Source organism: Miscanthus floridulus, chromosome 19 (genome assembly GCF_019320115.1).
Source record: "Miscanthus floridulus cultivar M001 chromosome 19, ASM1932011v1, whole genome shotgun sequence".
Classification (NCBI taxonomy): domain Eukaryota; kingdom Viridiplantae; phylum Streptophyta; class Magnoliopsida; order Poales; family Poaceae; genus Miscanthus; species Miscanthus floridulus.
This window is the reverse complement of record NC_089598.1, coordinates 117,578,921-117,602,139: the sequence shown is the minus strand read 5'-3', so window position 1 is coordinate 117,602,139 and position 23,219 is coordinate 117,578,921. Positions and strand designations below refer to the sequence as shown.

Below are 23,219 nucleotides of genomic sequence, written 5' to 3'. Positions count from 1 at the left end.
TCTAGGTACCGATCGAGCTAGGAGTCGGAGACGGAGATCGTTAGACGTCCTTCCCGGGTCATGTTATGTGGCAAAGCTGATGCTTGTGGCGTCTTTAAGGCTCACCCCGCGAGAGACGTCATTTCTCTTTTGTTTTAGTTTGCAAATTATAAATTAATCTATCTGCCTATCTATCTACTCCCTCCGTACCAAATTAATTATCGAAACTGCTAGGAAGCAGACCTCTAGCCACCCAGATGCTTCCCTTGGTGGGCCTCGACGTCCACCTGAATGGCCCAACGTTCTCACCCAACTAGTCAACTCGAGTTGCAAAAAAAACGATACCCTCTACTCTTCCGTCTCCATTCTTGAACCCATCCACCGCAAATGCGCCGCCGCGGCCACACCGCTACATCGTGCTGCGTCACCCCGTTGCCACACCTGCACCGCTCTGGCGTGTTGCAGCGCGACCGCGCTGCCGCGCCTGAACCGCCGCGGTGTGCTCCCCCGCGCCCGCACAGCCGTTGCGTGCTCCCGAGCAGCCACACAGCCATAGCCGCCTCGTCGCACGAGGTTGTACCTGCCCAACCGCCGCTGTCGCATCCACTGCAGGTCCCGCTCACCGGCGGGAGCCGCGCAGCCGCTCGCCCGCTGCTATCCTCCTTCTCCACCGTGACCGCACAGCCGGACTCCCGTTGTGCAGTGTTCCATCCGTCCGCCGACCAGGATTTGCTGAAAGCGTATGTTTTAAGTGTTTCAAATGTTTCAAAGGTATGCTGCAAGTGTTTCATATGGATGTTTCAGAAGTAGATCGGGATGTTGCATATGTTGCAATGGCTATACCTGTATGTTGCAAGCGTCTGTTCCAATTTTTCATCAGTTTTTTTCAAAAATCTGTTGCAAGTGTGTTTATTTAGATGTTGCATATATTTCACACATATATTGCAAGTGTTTTAATCTGCATGTTGCATATGATTTGCAATGACTTTTCAAGTGATTTCAGATTTTTTTTAATTGTGTTTAGACGCATGTTTCAAGTGTTTTATGTTGCAAATATTCATCTAGATGTTTCAGAAGTCAATCGGGTGTTGTACACGTTGCAATGGTGCCCGGTGGCTGGTGGACAGCGGCCGACCGTAGGGCTTCGGCTCCTACCCCGCGCCTTCCTCACGTGGTGCGTCTCGCCCGGTCCTCTCCTATCCTCTTTCTCCCCTCCCTCCCCTTCCCTCCATCTCGTCGCAGCAGTTCGAGCTCGGCGGGAAACAGAGGGGGAGCATACGGCCCCGCGTGTGGACGGGCAACATGGGCAGTAGGAGTCGTCCGAGCATCGCAGAATCTGAGCGACCAGGACACACTGCATGGAATAATAGTGGAAAATAGAGACGTCCGAGCACTAGCACTTCCCATTAATTATAAGTCGTTCTAGCTTTTGACTACCAATCCACAAAGTCATCAAAAACTGCATCTCATCTTCTATCTTTGTGGCGAACCAGTGTCGTTCGTCCATGGCACAACGCCTTAGGTAGCGTTTGGTTGGAAGTCAAAGTGGGTGGGACGGTCCCATCTCTGATTTCTAATTTCTAGGACGGGACAGGGATAGAACGACTCCAATTTAGGTTTGGTTCAAGAGGGATGGGACCGACCTATTTTCCGTTTGGTCTGAGGACATCAAAACTGAGATCATACACTGACAGACAGGTCCATTTGTCAGTTTTTTCTTTTTTTTCTTTTCCTCTTCCCCGGACCAAAATTTTCGACCAGCTCAGGGCCAGCTCGCCATCGCTGGGGTAGCTGAAAGGTCCTAATATGGCTAGAGGGGGTGAATAGCCTATTTAAAAATCTATAAATCAACTAGAGCAATTTGATTAGTATGACAAATAGCGAAATGCAAACTTGCTCTAGCTCTACAGGGGTTGCAAGCCACCTATCCAATAATTTTAGTTGCAATGATTACTAGACACATAGTTTGCAATGTTACTACTCACTAAGAGCTCTCAATCTTGCTACTCTAAAGAGCTCCACTAGATGAACTTAAAATAATAAAGCAAGCTCTCAATTCTAATTACACTAAAGAGCTTGCAACAACTAGTTTGCAAGAATATAAATGAGTGAGTAGGGTGATTATACCGCCGTGTAGAAGAGTGAACCAATCACAAGATGAATACTAAATCAAACACCGGGAGATGATGAACTAGCCACTTGTTGTTGATCTTGCACTTTATCATCACTAGGTCTTGCTTGAATTTGATTATGAGAACCACTAGCTTGCATATTTGTGTTAGAGAGCACTTGATTCTTGTCATCATCAACATCAATCACCTCTCTAGGCCTTATATCACCAATGTCCATGTTCTTCATTACATTGACCAATTGAGTGCCTCTTACATCATCTAGATTATCATTTTCCTCTTGTGAACCATTTGTTTCATCTAACTCCACATCATGAACCTCCTCAAGAGTACCACTAGCCAAATTTCAAACTCTATAAGCCTTGCTAGTAGTGGAGTAACCAAGTAAGAAACCTTCATCACATTTCTTTTTAAACTTGCTCAATCTAGTGCCTTTCTTCAATATGTAGCATTTACAACTAAAAACCCTAAAGTATGCTATGTTGGGCTTTCTTCCATTCAAAAGCTCATAAGGTGTCTTCTCCATCATAGGGTGATAATAGAGTTGGTTGCTATAATAGCAAGCCGTGTTTATTGCTTTGGCCCAAAATGAATGACTCACATTGTACTCACTCAACATTGATCTTGCCATATCAATCAAAGTTCTATTCTTTCTTTCAACTAGACCATTTGATTGTGGAGTGTACTTGGCCGAGAATTGATGTCTAATTCTAAATTCATCACACAACTCATCAATTCTAGTGTTCTTGAATTCACTACCATTGTCACTTCTAACTTTCTTGATAGTTGTTTCAAACTCATTGTGAATGCTCTTGACAAATGATTTGAATGTTGTAAATACATCACTCTTGTCAACAAGAAAGAACACCCATATGTATCTAGTGAAATCATCCACAATCATAAATCCATATTTATTTCTACCAATGCTTATGTATGTGGTTGGTCCAAACAAATCCATGTGCATCAACTCAAATGCCTTAGATGTGCTCATCATGCTCTTCTTAGGATGTGTGTTACCAACTTATTTTCCGGCTTGACATGAACTACATAGCTTATCATTCTCAAATATGACATCTTTCAAGCCTTTAACTAAGTCATGCTTAATAAACTTGTTCAATTGTTTCATTCCAACATGACCAAGCCTTCTATGCCATAACCAATCCATGCTAGACTTAGTGATCAAACATATTGTCAATTGAGCTTCTCTAGCATTGAAATCAACCAAGTATAGATTTTCATATCTAAATCCTTTGAATATCTAGTTAGAGCCATCTACACTTATAATCTCTACATCATCAACACCAAATATGCACTTGAAACCAAGATCACACAATTGAGCTACCGATAAAAAGTTGAAGTTCAAGCTCTCTACTAGTAGCACATTGGAAATGCTCAAGTCATTGGATATTGTAATCTTACCAAGCCCTTTGACCTTGCATTTGCCATTGTCACCAAATGTGATACTATTAATCCTATTGCTCTTATTTTCATTGATTGAATTGAACATTCTTGGATCACCAGTCATGTGTTGTGTGCACCCACTATCAAGCACCCAATGCCTTCCTCTGGCTTTATAATTGACCTACAAAAGAAGATCAGTTCTTTTTATGTACCTAAACTTGCCGGGTCCTTAAAGGTTAGTTACCAAGATCTTTGGTACCCAAATGGCCTTCTTATTTGGGTCCATAATTAGTGTACCAATGAACTTAGCCTTCATACCATTAACACTCTTAACAAGCATGTAACAAGAATCAAATTTAATTGAGGATACAATAGGTAGCTTGTTCTTGTTAATCTTGTAATATTGCTCTACATGCCCAACTTGCTTGCATCTATTGCAAAACCAACCATTGCCCTTCACAAAGTTAACTTTGGGAGTGATAAAGATCGCCTTGTCTTTCTTGGGGATATAGCCTAATCCCTCTTTGTTAAGAGATAACCTTTGGCTATCCAAGCACTTTAGCAAGCGGGCATCTCCACCATAGGCATTGCCTAAGGCACGAGTGAGCTCATTCACCTCCTTCTTGAGGGTCTTATTTTCCACCATTAATAAGGCATCATAAGTGAGACCATCACTCAAAGGTGAAGTAGAAGTAGTAGTGCTATAAGAAGTGTTAGTGAGAGCAACTATAATGGGCTTATAAAAAGATTCATCAATAAGATCACATGTTAGTCTCACATCATATGATACAATCACTTGCTCCTTCTTGGCTTCCTCTTTGACTTGCTCGATGAGAGAAGAGTGAGCTTTCTCAAGCTTAGAGTGAGCTTTGCCAAACTTCTCATGTGCTTCCATTAGCCTCTCATGAGTGGCATTGAGCTCATCAAGGGATTGCTCAAGAAATTTGACTTTCTTATTCAATTCCTTGCACTCCTTTCTCTTCATCTCAAAGCAAGTATGCACTTGCTCACACATGTCCATGAGCTCCTCTTTGGAGTACTCATCATCATCATCATCACTCCTACAAGCATCACTTTCACATTCATCATCATCACTCACATCATATTTTACCTTGGTAGGTTTTGCCATGAGGCATGTCGAAGGAGTGTCGGAGATAGAGGGCTTGTTGTTGATGGTGATGCTTGCTAGTGCTTTCTTGATAGATTTCTTGCCATCATCACTAGAGTCATCACTATCCAAAGAGCCATCACTATCCCAAGTGATCACATAGCCTCCACCCATCTTCTTTTGGAAGGTCATTCTCTTCTTCTTCTTTTCTTTCTTATCCTTCTTATGCTTCTTCTTCTCGTCCTCATCATTGTCACTATTATAGGGATAAGTTGCTACAACGTGATTATGACTCTTGCAATTGTAGCCTCTTCTCACATATTATTTGCTTTTGGTGTGATCTCTTCTCTTTCTTCCACCATAGCCCTTCTTCTTCATAAATTTTCCCATCTTGCGTACAAAGAGGGCCATAACTTTATCATCAATATCACTAAGATCATCATCATCACTTGATTCTTTCTTGGACTTGCTCTTGTTCTTGGATGATGATGAGCTAGCCTTGAATGCTATACTCTTCTTCTTCTTGTCTTCTTCTTCCTTCTTGTCATCCTCCTCTCTTTCCACACGGTATGTCTCTTAGGTCATGACATCACCTAGTACTTGGTTAGGGGTAATCTCCTTCAATCCTCCTCTTATGATAAGCAATCTCAATATCTCAAATCTTGGAGGTGAGCACATCAAGAACCGATGAGAGACATCATTATCCTTGATCTTCTCTCCCAAGGCCTTCAAGTCATTTACAATCACTTGCAACCGATGGAACATTTTTGAAATGCTCTTATCTTCCTTCATCTTGAAGCTTGTCAACTTATCCTTGAGAATGTACAACTTAGCACTCTTCACCGCCGGTGCGCCCTCATATGTTTCCTCCAATCTCTTCCACATCTCATTTGCTCTTTCACAATCCTTTATTTGCTCAAACACTTTAGAATCAATGGCACTGTATATGGTGTTGAGAGCCATTATATTACATTGCTTATTGGTCTTGTCTTGGTTGATGGGGTCATCGGGATCAATGATAGTATAGTCATTCTCGATCACCTCTCATACTTGATCATTGATTGAACCAAGATACATCCTCATCTTTCTCTTCTAATAATCATAGCATATGCCATCAAAGAATGGTGGTTTGCCCCCATATGGTTGAACACAACTTGAGCCATAATTTGACACCAAGGTTGTTAAGCCTTCAATCAAGAGTCTTTTACTTGTATGCCATTAAAAAGATGGTCTAATCGTCTATGTCCCTAAAAAGTTCGATCTATCGTTAGTGTCTAAGCTCGAAAAACTTTTCTCTCTCACGCCATTCTGTCTATTTGCAGCACTAATGGTATGAAATATGGGTGGTAAAGGACTTGAATGCCCCTAGAACTTTTGTTTCTCATGTGCCACTGCCTGCTGGGCAGCAACCTAATGGCTTTTGGCACCAACAAGGTTGGCCTTGGCGCCAACTTGCCCTACTCTATATATAGCCACCCCCTCCCTTCCATTCCCACTCACCTCTCTATCCACTCAATCCCTCTCCTCTTCATGGCCATGTCTGAAGGTTCAAGCTCTTATGAGAGGTGGCTCACTAGGCGTGTTTTTTGCCCCAACTATAGAGTGCTAGCCAATCGCTTCACCGCGAGGACAGAGAAGAACACCAGTTGTGTCTTCCATAAGTGTCCCTATTTCTTGGTTTGTCTCTCTTCTTTGTTCATGCTATGCTCTTGTTCTTCTAATCTGTGCTTGTGGTTCTAATAAGAGCGCTCTTCTAATAATCTGGTGCTCAGGCTGGTGGGTGCCAATTCTAGAGGTGGAAGGATGAGATGGATGTCACTCCATCACAGGCTGGCTATGCTACTCCTTTGCCTATACAGGCAATGGATCTAGTGGCTATGCAGGCAGTGGCAGCAGCACCTACAGCAGCTTCAGCTCAAGTGGCCAACATGAATGAAGCTTTCCAGGCTACTAGCAGAGGTGGAGTTCAAGACAGGGCAGATGGGGTTATGCAGCAGCTTAAATGGATTGAGAAGCTGGTCTATCTTGCAATATTTCTTGCCATGTAAGCAATAATGAAGAAGTAGGTGTGTGTGTGTGTTTACCATTGTATGTTTATGCATGTATGGATGAACAATCAATGAATGAAGGTTGCAATGGCATTTTAGACCACAACAATGCTTAACCATGAACCAAAATGACATCAACAACATCAAATTAGTCCAAACTGGATGAAACTAGCATTAACTTGTCCAAACATTACATAACATCATAGGAAATCATAGGAAATCATCACCAATATTGTTCAGTTCAGTTCATTTCACCAACATTATATCACAGGAAATCATCACATCACAAACATTGTCTTAGGTTTTCAACAAAGCAAAAACCTATGCTTTAACCAAGTTTTCCAACAAGTTTTCATCCCACAAAAAGACAAGTTTTCATCACCAATATGTTCTCAGGTTTACCAAGCAAAAGGCCATTGAGGAGTCACATGTGCTTTAACCAAGCTGTAGGTTCTTCTTGCCTCTGGTATTTGCAGCTGGGCTGGAAGGGTCAGCTGCAACCCGGCATACATCCTTCCTTGGTGTAAGCTTCTTCTTGACAGCAATTTTTTTCCTTGGAGGACTGGCAACCTGGACAGACTCCTGCTCATTTAGTGGTGCCATCACTATGGCACTACCTATTGCTTCAGTGCTGGTAGGGTTAGGGGCTAGGAACACAGTTTGGAGAGGAACATGTTTATTGGATCTAGTTCCAGATCTTCATGAAGTAAACAAATAGTCACAAAGTAGTACCAATAAAATGAAAAAGATGCATACAACCATACCTGCCAGTTGAAGCTGATGCACTTGTAGATGAGGCCTTGCTTTTCTTGACACTTGATGCAAATGAAGTCTTCCTCTTCCTTTTCTAGGGTACTGCATTATCCATAGCCTCATTTGGTGGGTAAACCATCCTAACAGGTTGTCTAGCAACAACAATGCTTGTCTCTGTGTTGGCTAAAGTTGCTTTCTTCTGCCTCTTCTTTGGGAGACCCCTACAGGCAACATGAAGCAAAAGTTAGCCAATATTACAATGTGATGAAAGAGCTTGATGAAACAAGTCATGATGTTTACCTTTGCTGTTCCACTGCAGCTATTCTCTTTTATTGTAGCATGAGTAGCTAAAGCCATCTTAAATTCAAACATGTCTGGATACATGCTTCCAACACACATGGGGGGTTCTTTTGTCATACTCAAGAGGTGCCATGTAGTCAGGCTCATGGTCCTTAACCATTTCATCTGCCTCATCAGGGTCCATTTCAGGATCAAACTCATCATCAGACCCTGAACTAGCATCACTCTCAGTTTCAGATTTAGCTGGCTTTGGACTATCACTCTCAGTTTCAGATTCAGCTGGCTTTGGACTTGGACACCTTTCAGTGGTGGCAGTTTGGATCTGATCTTTTGGAGGTGTTGGTTGCTGTGGCTTTGGAGGTGGTGGAAGGTCAAGGTACAAACCTTCATCATCAACACCCATATGCTCATTCTCTGGGTTTGGGTTTGCCAGAATGTCATCATCTGCACATGTTGTGCTCTGTGTCTGGGTTGATTCTGCAATGCTAGGAGGTGCATTGGAAGGACAGGCAATGGAAGGAGTGGCAATGGAAGGAGTGGCCATTGAAGGAGTGATGGGTGGTTCAATAGATTGCTCAGTAATTGGATCCCAAGAAGGGATGACAGGAGACACAGTGTTGGGTTTATAGTAGGCTAAACTCATCCAACAACACTTGGAAGCTTTATTTTTGGCAAACATTTCAACTAAGTCATGGTCATTGGTGAGGGGGATGTTCATCTTTGTATCATGGCACCAGTAAAACACACTGTAAGTATCCCCATAGCGCCTAGGATACTTATCCACAATACCTTCAACCACATTTCTGTAGTTTGCACGATCAGCATCCACAACTTCACTCACGCCATACCACTTCCCCCCACACATATTTTTAGTAATAATCCAAAACTCTAGATTGTAGCTACTAATTGGGTCCATCCTATAGATGAACAACAACAATCACAAAGGGGGAAACAAACTAGCAAGAGCAAGCAACAACAATCCTAGCTCTCCACAATCACCACGAACAAGCAAGCGAAGGAGAAGAGGAACTCACCCGTCTCAAAACCATGAAGGGCGCTCGGCCGCCGCCATGTTCGCCACCATGCGCCGCCAATCTGGACTGCCCATGGTACCTCCCTTGCTCCACTATCCCATGCCCCACCGCAACCAGGGATGGGATTCTTGTCTCCCCTCAGCCGCCGTAGCCCGCTGACACTCAGTCGCCCGACACCACTGCCCACAATCGCTGCTAGGGTTTGGGTTTCGGTGATGGGATAGAGGAGGGAGCGGAGGAGTCGAGCGGAGGGAGCGGAGGAGTCGAGCCAGATGAGGAGAGTGAGAGCGGTCAATACCGGTCAACATGGCCTCCACCTCTAATTCCAACGGCAAGGGGCAACTGAGGTCATTTGCCACAGCGGACCCCACTCGTTAGGACAGCCAAACGGCGCAAATCAAACAGAAGGCGGACATAATGGTGTGAGAGAGAAAAGTTTTCGATCTTGGACACTGACGATAGATCGAACTTTTTAGAGACATAGACGATTAGACCATCTTTTTTAATGGCATACAAGTAAAAGACTCTTCAATCAAACGGTGACCACAGCTCTAATACCACTTGAAAGGTCCTAATATGGCTAGAGGGGGGTGAATATCCTATTTAAAAATCTACAAATCAACTAGAGCAATTTGATTAGTATGACAAATAGCGAAATGCAAACTTGTTTTAGCTCTACAGGAGTTGCAAGCCACCTATCCAATAATTCTAGTTGCAATGATTACTAGGCACACAGCTTGCAATGTTACTACTCACTAAGAGCTCTCAATCTTACTACTGTAAAGAGCTCCACTAGATGAACTTAAAATAACAAAGCAAGCCCTCAATTTTAATTATACTAAAGAGCTTGCCACAACTAGTTTATAAGAATATAAATGAGTGAGTAGGGTGATTATACCGCCGTGTAGAGGAGTGAACCAATCACAAGATAAATACTAAATCAAACATTAGGAGAATACCAAAGGGCAAGAGACAACCAATTTTTCTTCTGAGGTTCACGTGCTTGTCGGCACGCTAGTCCCCGTTGTGTCGACCAACACTTAGTGGTTCGACGGCTAAGAGGTGTTGCATAAACCTCGTTCACACAATTTGGACACCACAAGAACCTACCCACAAGTAAGGTAACTCAATGACACGCGCAATCCACTAAAGTTACCTTTCGGTGCTACGCGTCCGATCATTTCCAGTAAGGTTCCAAACACGAAATTTCACGACCGGACCTGTCCAGTCATACTCGACTGGACACACCCAGCGTCCGGTCACTCAACGTTTCCTCTGTGCGCCTCATGTCAGCGTACGTCAGCACTGACTGGACGCACCCTGCCAGCGTCCGATCACTCTTCACGTCAGCGTCCGATCACAAGACCGAGACGCGTGCTCACTGCTGCTACTGACCGGACTCAGGACCCCAGCGTCCGATCACTACGCCACCAGCGTCCGGTCACTCTGTGAACCCCTATCTTTTCTATATAGGGCGCCGGTGGCACCGTCGGACTGTCCGCGCTCTACGAGCGGACACTCCACCAGTGAAGTTTCTAACCCTTGCTCAAATGTGCCAACCACCAAGTGTCTCACCTTGTGCACATGTGTTAGCATATTTTCATAAATACTTTCAAGGGTGTTAGCACTCCACTAGATTCTAAATACATATGCAATGAGTTAGAGCATCTAGTGGCACTTTGATAACCGCATTTTAATACGAGTTTCACCCCTCTTAATAGTACGACTATCTAATCTAAATGTGATCACACTCGCTAAGTGTCTTGATCACCGAAACAAAATGGCTCCTACTATTTATACCTTTGCCTTGAGCCTTTTGTTTTTCTCTTTCTTCTTTTCCAAGTTCAAGCATTTGATCATCACCATGCCATCACCATCGTCATGATCTTCGTCATTGCTTCATCACTTGGAGTAGTGCTACCTATCTCATAATCACTTTGATAAACTAGGTTAGCACTTAGGGTTTCATCAATTAACCAAAACCAAACTAGAGCTTTCAGTAGCCGCTCGGGGCTGGGCGGGGCTAGCCCGTCGTCGCCCCTGCGCCTGCCGGAGCGCTGCCACCCCTGCGCCCGCCATGCCGAGCGGAGTCGATGCGCTAGCCCCGTCGAAGAGCTCGACGCCTCCACCGCTTGGCATCCCGCGCCTCCTCCGCCCCTTGCTCGGCGCCCCATGTCTCCTTCGGCCTTCGCCCCACGCCTCCGCCACAGGATCTGGCCGCGCATGTGAAGGGGATGGGGCTCAGTTGTGCCCTTCTTCCTCGCCTCTTCTTGAGATAGGCGTAGGCGGTTTGACCATGTTTGCTCCTTTCCCCTTCTCCATAGGCCGGTCTCTTCCTCGCGCTCTTCACGCGCGTGTCGCTCTTCCCAGCGGAGACGTCCCCGTCCGTCGTTTTTCCGGGGGCAAGTCGAGCCTGAATCTGAGGGGAATATTCACAAGTGGGATGCCCCTGCCCCTGCATGACTCTCAACCAAACATCCTTGGATTTGGGATCATCCCACCCCATCTCCCTGACCATCCCAGCATCCAAACAACACCTAGTGGGCGAGTTGGGGTCATGGGCAAAGTTAGGGATATGCCCCTGTATTCCATAGAATACCTAGGTTTTTTCAACAAAAATAAAACTATATGTGATAGTTGTAATCCTCCTATACTAACTAAATAGTGAGTTAAATGATCATTTAATCATGTTTAACTTGATTCTGCTTAGACATTTAGACGGTTCCTAAAAGTTTAAACGTTTTAAATGGTCCAATAATTCACCATTTACACCATTTAGGGCCTAAATGACACATGTGACCACCAATTAATGTTTAAATGCTGATTAAGCAACCATTTTGGCGAAAAGTGTCTATAATACTAGTTTAGGTCGTTAAGATAAGAAAAATAAAGGAGCCAAGCGAGCTAGGCAGGAGTTTTTACACGTGGAACAGGACAGTTGGATGCAACCATTTCCGGTTTTCCCCTCCCCAAGTTATGCCTTCGCCGACCAACAGGAACCATTCAAACGCGGGCTGAACTATGCCGTTATCATCTCTCTCCCTCCGCCACCACCCGCCGCGCCCTCTCCCGCCAACTTCAAATCGTCAGCCGCCACCGCCACACCCCCGCCTCCTCCACCTCCTTCTCCCTCCGTTTACACGGCGCTGCGCCTTCGTCTGCCAGCCGCTCGCCGCGGCCACGGACGACATGGCTACTGCGGCCGCGGCGGCGTCGCCCCCCACGCTGCTCGAGCACATGGGCCAGGTGGGCACGGCCGCTGACCTCACTGTCCTCGTGGCCCATATCCAGAGCGCGTGCAAGCGCATCGCGGCTCTTGTAGCGTCCCCCGGCAACGCCGAGCTGTCGCGGTCCAAGGCGGGGGGTGGGACTGTGGCGGCCGGGCGTGACGCGCCTAAGCCGCTCGACGAATTGTCGGTTCGTGCTGTATTCGCTTGTTCTTTAGTTCCTAGTCTCATTCTCGCATTTAACCACCACGTGCTTTTTTATGGATGTAACTTTGTTGTGGGACTGATCTTAAGGGCTTATATGGCAGTATGGTAGTACATAACAAAAAATCCATCTGAATGTGCTTGATCTCTTCTATTTTATGCCGTGTTTATATTTTTCCTTGATCAACTAACTAGTTGATTCCCAAAAAAAATGTAGCTTTGACATCGTAGATTTAGGATATGAAAGGTCGAAGATTAGAGACCTGAACCTTTGTTAAATTCACCTGTATAGAGTTTGGATTGCACAATCACATAGGCCATGTTAGGTGTTTGCATTACCAGATTATCGTGCTTGAATCCATTGCTCTGCATACCACAAGAACTACATTCAAATATTCTACCATATCTCTTTCACTGGTGGCAAAACTGTGTTAAGCATCCTATCTGTTTGCTTGAATTCAGAATGATATCATCTTGTCATCTCTCCAAAGTTCTGGAAAGGTTGCAGTGCTAGCGTCCGAAGAAAATGATCTGCCCATTTGGATATCTAATGACGGTCCATATGTTGTTGTTACCGATCCGCTTGATGGTTCTCGCAACATTGAGGTCTCCATACCTACTGGAACAATATTTGGGATCTACAATAGGCTGGTGGAGCTCGACCATCTCCCTTTGGAAGAGAGAGCTCAGCTCAATTCACTGCAAAGTGGAACTCGCCTTGTTGCTGCTGGGTATGTCCTGTACTCATCTGCCACCATCTTGTGTATCAGCTTCGGTGCAGGTACCCATGCTTTTACATTGGATTGGTCGACCGGAGAATTCATCCTTACACATCCTTCCATCCAAATACCCCCTAGAGGTAACCAAGCATATCAGTATTTAGTAATTTGCTACTTTCCACATTCTTCGCTGAACATTGAACAGTTGCTTGCTAGTCATTACTGATTGCTTAGTTTCAGTTGCACTAGCTGCGCAAGTTTTATTAAAATTGATTCCTGAACTGTCAACGTGAGTTATTTCTGAAGAATGTTACAATAATTTTCTTATGACTTAGAGACTGACAGATATAACCCTGCAGAGTCTGCAACTCTGATTCATTATATAAACATGTTTCAAACTTGCATCTTCTAGTAATTCCCTTTATAGGTTTTTACCTTTGCTCAAAAGCTACAGTTGCATATTATGTCAGGGCAGATATATTCGGTGAATGACGCTAGGTATTTTGACTGGCCCGAGGGCTTAAGGAAGTACATTGACACAATCAGACAAGGCAAAGGACAGCATCCAAAGAAGTACTCAGCTCGCTATGTGTGCTCACTGGTTGCTGATTTCCACCGGACGCTCATATATGGTGGGGTTGCTATGAACCCAAGGGATCATCTGCGTCTGGTTTATGAGGCAAATCCTCTCAGTTTCCTTGCTGAGCAAGCTGGGGGTAGAGGGTCAGATGGCAAGAACAGAAGAATCCTCACCGTTCAGCCTGTGAAGTTGCACCAGAGGCTGCCCTTGTTCTTAGGGAGCATGGATGACATGCTTGAGTTGGAAAGCTATGGAGATGTCCAGCAGAAGGTTAATCCTGGATATGAAGTTTAACGATATGTAAAAAGCTTAAAAAAATTTCAGGTGCCGAAGCATACAATAAGGTAACACACGTGTGGCAACCCTGTATTTGCATACAATAAGGTAGCCCACCACAACTTGCTTGGGACTAAACGCTTTGTTGTTGTTCCCTCTTTTCTGCCAAAATTTGCTGTACTTTTCAGTGAGAAGTATTATGATTTTTTTGGCAGCTTTCACAACCCTGCACCCTATTTGTGAATAATAGAAAGCTTCTAAAATCTAAACATATATACATTATCTCTTAGCACCGCCACCACATTCCCATGTAGTCAATGTAGCACTTCCTAGTAGTAGCAGCTGTATCATCTTGTTTTGCAAATGCTGGCTGCAGAATGAAGTCACCATGTTGCACTCATGACCTAACTACTTTCCTTAGGAGATCCATGATGTAACCACTGAAACTAGGAACATGCAGTTCTCTCATGGCTCGTGAGGGTTAATACTAGGAAACATTACGTATAAGAAACCATGGAAATGATCAGAACACAACCATACTAACAATCACCATTTCAGGAATAGTAGTAAACTGGTCACTGATGGCAGCATCACCTGAGATTACAATCCAAGTGATATAGATCACAGGGCCTTAACATGCGCTAAAACTCTGGGCAAAATTACAGCATAGATCAGTAACCAGGGAGTGAATGATAACTGATCCCTCACATCCATCCATACAATTTTTAAAACCTATGTGGAAAGCGGGAGGATCACAGTGTGGCTAGAGCGTGAATGATGTACAAAATTACAGTGAATCTGTCCAAAGTCAATTCAAAGTTCACTGCTCTAATGCGAGCTGCTTGTGCCGGTTGAGATCGTTGAGGTAACTCGAGCGTGTGTAATCTTCTGAATCACACGAGTCAAACATCAGGGGCTTCACGATTTTAGGCCTTTTCACCAGCTCAAGTGACTCCCGGTCTCCCTTCAAGAAACAGACTACCTGCAACCAACAAATCAAGGGTCAATTTCCTCATTTGACCTTTGATTAGCAGAAAAGATCCACTTACCGATTTCATACTAGGCCTCGAGGTTGAGCTGTGGTGAATGCACAAGGATGCCACTGCTAGGGTGTACAGCATCTCTTCAGGGTCATACTCGTTGCCGAGGGAAGGATCCACCAGCTCTTTGATGTTGTTTGCATCAAGCAGCGGTTTTGCCTTCACAGATGATCAACAATTTGTGAATTCCAGGGTTTCAGAAGCATGTAATTATGTTGCTCATCTTTTATTTTCTTTTCATTCTCTCTTACTACTGAATGATTGTGAAATTACACTTAACAACATCACACAATCAAATCTAATGAAATGACTTGAGTTTATATATAGTAAAGGGTGCAGTAGTAGTTTGCTAAATTGTACCCATATCACTAGGCTCTGTCTGGATGAGTCCACCGCTTTCCGCCCGGTAACTAGTTCAAGAAGTAGAACTCCATATGCGAACACATCGGTCTTCTCATTTATGATCCCATGCATGAAGTATTCTGGGGCCATATACCTAAAAATAGGGTGTAAGGTTCAAGTTAAAACAACAACTAAAATGCGATATTTGACTATGAAAGCATGATCAAGACTCAAGAGACAGCCAGTCTCACCCGAATGTGCCTTCAATGGGATACACAACATGATGGGTCAATTTATCAGGGAGCCACTTTGCAAGCCCAAAATCTGATATCTGTATAAGCAGGGAGCAAAACTGTAAGTCTTGACATCCATAGTAATCACATAATGGGCACGATTAGTGTAACCTAACAGTAGAACATACCTGAGGTTGGTAGTCTTCAGTTAAAAGGATATTAGATGCCTTGATGTCTCTATGAATTATGCGGCGATGGCAGCCTTCATGTAGATAAAGCAGCCCTTCAGCAATTCCAAGTGCAATGTTGAACCTGACTTTCCACTTCAGGGGCTCCTTTGTACCTGATCAGCTGAACTCCATTTTATCACTAGACTAAGGGCATCACACTACACTTTAACAGCTAATGAACATTTTATATTAAAAAGGCAATGGTTGTGTTATCAGACCGTGCATGTGCTGTACGAGACTTAGGCCACTGAGTATAAATTTATAAAATAACATGCAGAAATGGACACATGAACCTTTTTTCCCCCAACTAATTGCACTTTGAAGATTGGCATTTCAAACACTTCTTTGAAGGATTACGATGTACTGGCATTAAAGGTAAAGATATGCTCCCATCCAATTCTTAATTAAAAAGTGACTGTCCCTTTCAGAAATGTTTGCATAAAGTACGCCCCCATATCACAGAAAATCACTCAACTATTTCATTCATAGTTTGCTAACAAAGGTGTTAATGTTACGAGAGGAATATACCATGTAGAACAGAAGCAAGGCTTCCGTGAGGTGAAAACTGAAGAACCAAGTGCAAACCCCCTTCCACACTGAACCCCAAGAGCTGTGCTGCGTTTGGGTGGATAACATGGGCTATTATTCCAAGCTCAGATAAGAAATCGCTAACTCTGTCCTCTTTGTTACCGCCTTTTGTTAATCTCTTCACTGCCACAAATTGTCCATCAGCAAGCTGCCCTTTGTATACCTCGGCATGCCCTCCCTTCCCAATCATTTTCTCTAGAAAAGTCAGCCACAAAACAAATTCAGTGGAAACTCAGGGCAGCTAGATAATAAAATTTGGTTGAAACACTATTAGCATTACCAAAAAAAAAAAGGGCAATGATCGCCTAAAAAGATCAGAGCTCAAGGAATTACATTTCTATATAGTATTGTCGCCGTATCAGAGGTACTGCAATCTACAAATGTTCATGCCAAAAGACTAGTTTAGACTAACATGTGCGTGATCTTAACTTTTTGCTGCTAAAGGACAGTAACAAGTCATCATCATTAACCTAAAGAACCGTTCATGATTAGGACCTCAAACCCTCACGTAATTTTGTTTCCCAGTTAAATCATAGCAGTACAGTTGTAAATTTTAGCTTAATGCTAAAGCTGTTTTCCACCACACAAATGTTGCAATGATAGTAACGACGCCTAATCATTAAATCACCCACATCACAAAGTAGTTAGTGTGCATGACTGCATGTTACCTGGACTAAAACTGTCAGTTGCAGCACAAAGCTCGTTGTAGTCAAAGCTTCGCCATGATGGCCTCCATTTCCCAATCTCAGGGAGGATCTCAGGAGCAATGGCACTGCAGTCCATTTGGTTCTTACCACTCCGCATTCTCTCCAGGTACCCTCTAAGCCCTCTGCTCTTGGATCTCTGAGGGAACGTGACTGCTCTGCCCATGGACTTCTTTCTCCTAAGTATTAGACTGCTGATCAGGTTCCTCCACTGCACATTATGGTTTGACTTTGCTGACTGCTCGACTGAGACACTGTCATCCGAGTCCATGCTACCAGATACTGAGATATCTAGCACAGCTCGCGGAGAGCTCCGATCAGCACACTCACTGCTGTCATTGCTACTGCTCTTGGAGAGGGTTCCCGGCATTTCATCAGCACTATCTTCATCATTACTGCTCTTGGATCTGATTTGAGGCACTTCATCAGCGCACTCAAGGTTGCTGCTCTGGGAGCCCGTTTCAGGCACTTGATTGCAAGCACCATCAGATTCAGCACATTGGTTGTTGCTGTCACCACCATGCCTATCATTGAGATCTTCACTCGATAAGGTGGCTTCCATTACGGACTCGCCATAGTCACAATCCCCTTTAGTAGATTCATCGGGCTCTGTCTCTGTATTCTCTTCATCCTCTCCTGCAGACATAGCATGGGCTGTGACAAGTATGTTATTTGATTACCAACTGAATTCTGTTCGTGAAAAAAATCAGCTACCTAACTACAATCAAGAACAGGACAAAGTGCAAAACAAGTCACAGCAAGAAACAAAAACACAATGATACACCGATTGTCTGGCTTGCCTTGAAAAGCACGTGCTGCCAGAAGTTACGTGACGCATTCTATTGAAGAAGTTTTTGTTTACAAGAAATACATATATGAAATACCCCCCCAAAAAATTGACATCTGCACCACCCCTTGCCCCCTTCCAAAACTGATGTTTTGTTCCTATCTACCACAGCCACAGGCGCTGAACATGAATGCGGCGCTTAAATAAAACAGCAAAAATGTCCGTTTCAGGGGCTTTGGTAGGGTTGGAAATTCGGCAGAATTTGACCATCTACCAGTCCACCATATAAAATGGAAGCAAAAGACTGCACGCCCTGATATGTAGTAGTTTACTGTTTCGAATTCGACCAGAATCCCAAACCTGACATCAGCCATCACTCTCCAAATAAACAAAACGTGTTCAAACTTCAAAGTTGCGTCAACAACCTCAAAGTTTGGAATCTGGAAACCCATAAATCAAATCCAGGATTTACAAAGAAAAAAAATCGAGTCTCACCTACAGTAGCACCCATCAGAAATAATGACTTACATAAAAGAAGCATCAAAATGGAGAAAGAAAAGATACAGCAGAGTCTGTGAGCCACACAGAAATTGGGAAAGGAAGGCCATCAAAGAAGCGGCGCTCACCTTCCTTATCTGAAGAAGAAGAAGAAGCGAGAAGATCCTTGAGCAGCCGCTCGTCCTCCCCTGCCTCTGCAGGACCAAGCAGGAAAAACTCCTTCAGTTTCACCATCGCCGGCGACAAGGCCCTCTCCCGCCCAACCAAAATAGACGGAAGAATGTACAGAGATGATTCCAATGAAAATAAAAGGAGCAAGCTTTGTATCCGCGCGGTAGAATCTCTCAAGGAGAGGGAGAAGGGAGAAGGCAGAAGGGGGAGAAACGAAGAATACCTTCCGTGGGAGCCATATATCCTCTTCCTCCTCACCGGCAAGGCGGCAACGACACCAACTTCGCTTTCAAGGGCAATCAAGGTCGTCGAGGACGGCGTCTCGCATTGAAACGATGACACTACCAACTGAGCCGGAAATGGAACAGGCAAGCAGACGGGAGGGAGACAGGGGTACTTGGAGCTCGCACGGCACCCAAGAAAAATGGAGGATGGAGGAGGCGCACGGACGAGACGTGGGAGAGAGAGTGGGGTTGCTGGACGAGTGGTGTGGATGGGGATGGTGCAGGGACGAGAGGTGGCGGGTTCTTTTTGAAAACCGCCGCTGTGCTGTACTGCTGTGCTTTCCTTTGCGCTGCAGGCTTGCGGCTATTCCTCCCTTCTCTCAAAAGAAGAGAACATATAGGCAGGGCGGCAGGTCTAGTCTAGAGAGAGAAGAGAGAAGAGAGAAGAGAGAAGGGGAGGAGAGGGACCGGGCTACGGAGCACTTGAGGTCTGATGGTAGTCCCTCAACTTTTTTTGTAGTGACATGATCACATGACCTCTCTCTTTAGGCATGCAGGGGACCTACGAAGACTACAAGGCAGGAGGAGGAGACAGAGAAAAATATATTTGCAAAACCTTTTGTGTGATGGAATTGTTTCTTGTGGAGAAGAGAAATGGAGATGTGAGAGTTGGTGGTGGAAAAGGCATGGATTTTGATTAGTGCCCGTGTCTGTGGTGTGTCTTGTGCCTAATCCTCTCGGTAAATCTTGGAGCTTGGTTGGACTGGGAAAGTTGACCAGAGATTGGATGTTGATGTCTGCCTTCGCGCAATTAGGAATGGGGATATATCCATGTTGGATACAGTAGATAGTAGTTGGAGGATAATTTATCTTCCCTTCCAACTGCATCCCTTGCCTTTAGATTTTGGGAAAAAAATTATATAGGCTAGAACTTGTATCTTAATCTGCCAACTAAAAACTTACATCAAAAGACCAAAATTTCATTCCTAGTTCGATACAAATTTAGTTGTTCCCTTTTATGCTTCCAATTGGGCACATGATGTTATGCAACCTCGTAACTCTGGAAGAATAGACCCAGGTACATGTGGGGAGTGTGTTGCACACTTATCCTCCACAACTGTCGTCACACTTGCAGCCAAAGCAGTAGCACGAGTGTAGCTAACAAATAAATCCAGTAGCAACCATCAAGCCACATAGCCCACATAGTGAGCAACCCACACAGCCGACATCTCACACCACCCATTCCTCGATTAGAGATCTACCGAGCCGTCCATTTGCTCATTGTTGATCGCATCTGTAATTAGGGGATGACTAGTAGGAGCAATACTACCATGTAGATATTTATATGCTTACTTGACAATTATCTTGGTATAGAAAGGAGTACAGTTTAACACCATGACGATATTGTTTGGCAATTAAGGGATTTAGGTTTATTATTCAATGGAATGTAAGGAATTTTCTCTTGGATCTTATTCTCCTTTTGCAAAATAGGGCTCGGAGGATGGAGCATTATTAGTGTGTGGTAGTGGTACCACCTCCTATTAAAGGCTAGGGTTAGCGTTGGGGCACATGCATCGAAAATGAACGGTGTTAGTACCAGTCTGGCCTACATTTTTTTTATGGGTCATGCGCTTTGCTTCAAAACGTAGTGTCATTTAAGGTTGAGTTGAAAAAAGGCTGCTTTCCTTTCGTTCTCCCAAAAAGATAGTAGTAAGGAGTAATGCCACATCGGCACTCGTTAAGCCCCGTTTGGCCGGGCTCCTGTAGGCTCCGGCTTCGCACTGTAGCCGGGTGTCGGCCGTCCAGGAGCCGACAGGTGCCTACAGGAGCCGGAGCCGCGGAGTCAGAAAAATGAGCTTCTCCGGCTTTTGTGGTGTCAGTGAGGGAGGAAGTGAGGAGATAGAAAAATGGCTCCGGTGAACAGTAGACAGGTGTCGACCGCTCAGGAGCCGACAGGCCGGAGCTACCGGAGCCCGGCCAAACGGGGCCTAAAGCTCGAGGACTGTACCATTACTGAGAATTCAATCTGAAAGCAGAAATACTACGTGGATGGCGTAAACTTGACATGAAATACAATTCACTCCTAATTAAAGTGTATTAGTAGTATATATATATTGGTCGATGTAGAAGTTGGGATATTAAATATTTTTTTTTCTAAAAAAATGTATTAGTAGTATATATGTATATGCCGTTTTGAAATTTAAATTTAATCTCGACATCAGAAAAGATATGTTAGGAGTGGCCAAAACGTACGTTGAGAAATTCTACTGGGCCCACATCACAGTGACTGTGCCACCAGGAACCGCTCCGCTCCGTCCCGCACTGCTAGTGCTAGGCCCAAGTGGCCAAGTGAACAGGAACAGTTATGTATGGGCTGCTGACACTCTTGGGGGGAGTTCAAATCCCCCACACTCCAAAGCACATGGAATGGAACGGAACGGAATGGCCGGCATTCACTCATCGTCCTCATCCACGGCCAACAGCACGTTGGACAGAGACACACACGAGGACGGGGTACGGGGGCGGCAGGGAAGCATCAATCCGTATCCACATAAGATACGATCAGTGCAGAAGAATCATCTCGTTTCTCGTCTAAGTACCAGTTGCCAGTTGCGGTGGCAGAGCACCAACGTAAACTCGTGGATCCATTCACTTCACTCCATGCCCCGATAATCGCCATTGGCACACCTCATTTACCGCACCCTCGGTGCCCTGGTTCCCAAGTTCAAATTGCTGGCCACGAATGCCTCTAGTAGGCAGCTGCTCGCAACGCATGCCGTTGTTCGTGCGAAAATCCGACGCTGACAGGAAACAAAAGATTGGGTGAGCGACTGAGCGCCACCGCGGACGGCGGACCGCATGTATTTTACGTGGCTGGAACCATTTTCGGCCTCAAATTAGTATGGGAAGAAAAAAAAAGTCATCTCCAAGAGTTTTCTATATATTTATCCTAAGTTTTTTACTCGGCACTTTTTTCCACAACGTCTCATGTTTTGTATCAGGAACTCTGAATTTGTTTCTGTACGCATTTAAGTCCTTCCATTTTATCTTTTTCTTTTACGCTTTTCTCACCTGGAACACTGTCTTTCCTCCTTTTCTTTTTCCACTCACTTCTTCTTCTCAGGCTCGCAACACACAATGCGCCGACAAGAGCGGAAGGGCCACGCCGGTGGCAAGGGGTGGCGCAGAGGCATGCCAGCGACGGTTGTGCCTGCTGCTGCCGTGGCCTCCAGGCGACGGCTACCGAAACCCTAGCAACCAGAAACCCTAGTCGACGTGGAGAGGACGAGTACATCAGTGGCGGCGGCGAAGATCGTCTCCCCTGGACGGAACTTGGGCTATGGCGTGAGGGAGATGTCGCGCGGGAAGGATTCTGGATGCGCGCTCCCAGGCTGCGTGTGTATTTGCGCGCAGGTGACGGTGGTTTGCCAAGTGTGGAAATATGGGGAAGAGATATAGAGAACTCTTGAAAATGAGTTTTTCTCTTTTTTTTCAAAATAAAAATAGATGAAAAAATGATATAGGGTGCTCTTGAGATGCTCTAAACTACTACTGAGAAGTAGTCGTGCATGACATTTGCGGGAAAAAACATGACAGGAGCAGTCGTGTTTGTGAAGAAAAGAAACACGACTCCATGATGGAGTAGTAGAGTGATGGTAGCGGTCGATCGGCACTAGTTTGTCACCAAGAAAGCGCTGAAAGAGATGTGCTTCGAAAAACCCGGCGCGCAAGCACTCGCAGACGCAAACCGCAGGCCAATCATCTGAAAACTGTGCGACTGCCCCCTGCTGCGCTGTGACGCTGCACTGCACGGTCTGCAGTGCAAGGGGGGCAAGATGGATTAGGAAGCGGTCCACTTAATTTATGCCTAAGCCTAACTGCACCATTACCTGGACGCAAGTGCAGGTGTGCATGCAACCTGCAGCGTGCGTGCGTGCGTGCGCATGGTATCGTCCTCGCCCGTCCTCGTACTCAAAACACCTTATCGCCTGCCTGGGGAAAAGCCCGGGAGCAGTTGGACCGAACCCTGTCCGGAGTCCTGAGTCCTGACCTCTCGCGCCGATTCCCTTTGGCGACGCTGAAGCCGGCAAAGGCCGCAAAGCTGCTGCGAGTCCGCGACTCACGCACGCCTGCTCACTCCATCGCTCGTCGTCAGCCCGAGCCCAACCGAACTGAGAATCTCCCACTCCACCCGCGTCATCTGGGCAAATCGCCGCGTCTTGTTTAATGCCGAGGACCATGCTTTTGCCGGGGGCCAGGAGTCGGGGTCCTGCTCCTGCCTGCCGGTGCCAGGTGGGGCGGCAGAGCTATAGATGGCCAAAAGGCTGGCCCGGCCTGTTACGGCACGGGCCCGTGAAAAGCACGGCCCGATAGGGGTCGGGCCGGCACGGCACGCCGAGCCTCCTGGGCCATGCCTCATAGGGCCACGGGCCTGGCCTTCAGCTCAGGCATGGCCCTATGGGCCGATTTCTGTGCCACCCCGGCCTGAGAAGCACGCCACGGCTAACGGGCCGTGCCAACTCAAGGCCCACTGAGAGAGAAGTGTGTGAAAGGGTAGGCAGGGGCAGCCGTCGCGTGCCCGAGGAGAGAGGGCGCCGCCAGAGGGAGGAGAAAGCACCGTCACTGGATCTCCGCCGCCATATC

The 23,219-nt window shown here is 45.5% G+C and overlaps 3 protein-coding genes across 6 annotated transcripts; 1 reads left to right on the top strand and 2 right to left on the bottom strand.

Annotated features, from left to right (window-relative positions):
* Positions 1-7,512: 7,512 nt before the first annotated feature.
* Positions 7,513-8,262, bottom strand: LOC136526687 (uncharacterized). The gene is made up of 2 exons (XM_066519274.1): positions 7,838-8,262; positions 7,513-7,639 (listed from the first exon to the last, which is right to left on the bottom strand). The coding sequence occupies exons 1-2, from the start codon at positions 8,260-8,262 to the stop codon at positions 7,513-7,515; spliced, it is 552 nt and encodes a 183-aa protein (XP_066375371.1).
* Positions 8,263-11,726: 3,464 nt separating this feature from the next.
* LOC136526902 (fructose-1,6-bisphosphatase, cytosolic-like) lies at positions 11,727-14,148 on the top strand. The gene is made up of 3 exons (XM_066519477.1): positions 11,727-12,169; positions 12,646-13,042; positions 13,373-14,148. The coding sequence occupies exons 1-3, from the start codon at positions 11,774-11,776 to the stop codon at positions 13,774-13,776; spliced, it is 1,197 nt and encodes a 398-aa protein (XP_066375574.1). The 5' UTR covers positions 11,727-11,773; the 3' UTR covers positions 13,777-14,148.
* A 200-nt stretch (positions 14,149-14,348) lies between these two features.
* Positions 14,349-19,129, bottom strand: LOC136526901 (receptor-like cytosolic serine/threonine-protein kinase RBK1). Of its 4 annotated transcripts, none has more exons than XM_066519476.1 (9): positions 18,575-19,129; positions 18,309-18,374; positions 16,860-17,531; positions 16,132-16,386; positions 15,562-15,716; positions 15,392-15,471; positions 15,159-15,294; positions 14,808-14,957; positions 14,349-14,740 (listed from the first exon to the last, which is right to left on the bottom strand). In XM_066519476.1, exons 1-9 carry the CDS (start codon positions 18,588-18,590, stop codon positions 14,579-14,581), a joined length of 1,692 nt encoding a protein of 563 aa, XP_066375573.1. In that variant the 5' UTR covers positions 18,591-19,129; the 3' UTR covers positions 14,349-14,578. The 4 variants fall into 4 exon arrangements, with proteins under 4 accessions (XP_066375573.1, XP_066375572.1, XP_066375570.1 ...); XM_066519475.1 differs by having other exon boundaries at positions 16,860-17,549; positions 18,575-19,128; XM_066519473.1 differs by lacking the exon at positions 18,575-19,129 and having other exon boundaries at positions 16,860-17,549; positions 18,309-18,553.
* Between the last annotated feature and the right edge of the window lie 4,090 nt (positions 19,130-23,219).

Bases quoted from the DNA above. Each gene is read 5' to 3' on its own strand.
- LOC136526902 (XM_066519477.1), top strand. From the start codon at position 11,774: ATGCCGTTATCATCTCTCTCCCTCCGCCACCACCCGCCGCGCCCTCTC. The intron at 12,170-12,645 runs GTTCGTGCTGTA...GCTTGAATTCAG, and splicing joins AGCCGCTCGACGAATTGTCG to AATGATATCATCTTGTCATC. The intron at 13,043-13,372 runs GTAACCAAGCAT...ATATTATGTCAG, and splicing joins CATCCAAATACCCCCTAGAG to GGCAGATATATTCGGTGAAT.
- LOC136526901 (XM_066519473.1), bottom strand. From the start codon at position 18,414: ATGGTGAAACTGAAGGAGTTTTTCCTGCTTGGTCCTGCAGAGGCAGGG. The intron at 16,387-16,859 runs GTAACATGCAGT...TGACTTTTCTAG, and splicing joins AACTGACAGTTTTAGTCCAG to AGAAAATGATTGGGAAGGGA. The intron at 15,472-15,561 runs GTATGTTCTACT...CTGCTTATACAG, and splicing joins CTGAAGACTACCAACCTCAG to ATATCAGATTTTGGGCTTGC.
- LOC136526687 (XM_066519274.1), bottom strand. From the start codon at position 8,262: ATGGCCACTCCTTCCATTGCCACTCCTTCCATTGCCTGTCCTTCCAAT. The intron at 7,640-7,837 runs GTATGACAAAAG...TGTTGCCTGTAG, and splicing joins GACTACATGGCACCTCTTGA to GGGTCTCCCAAAGAAGAGGC.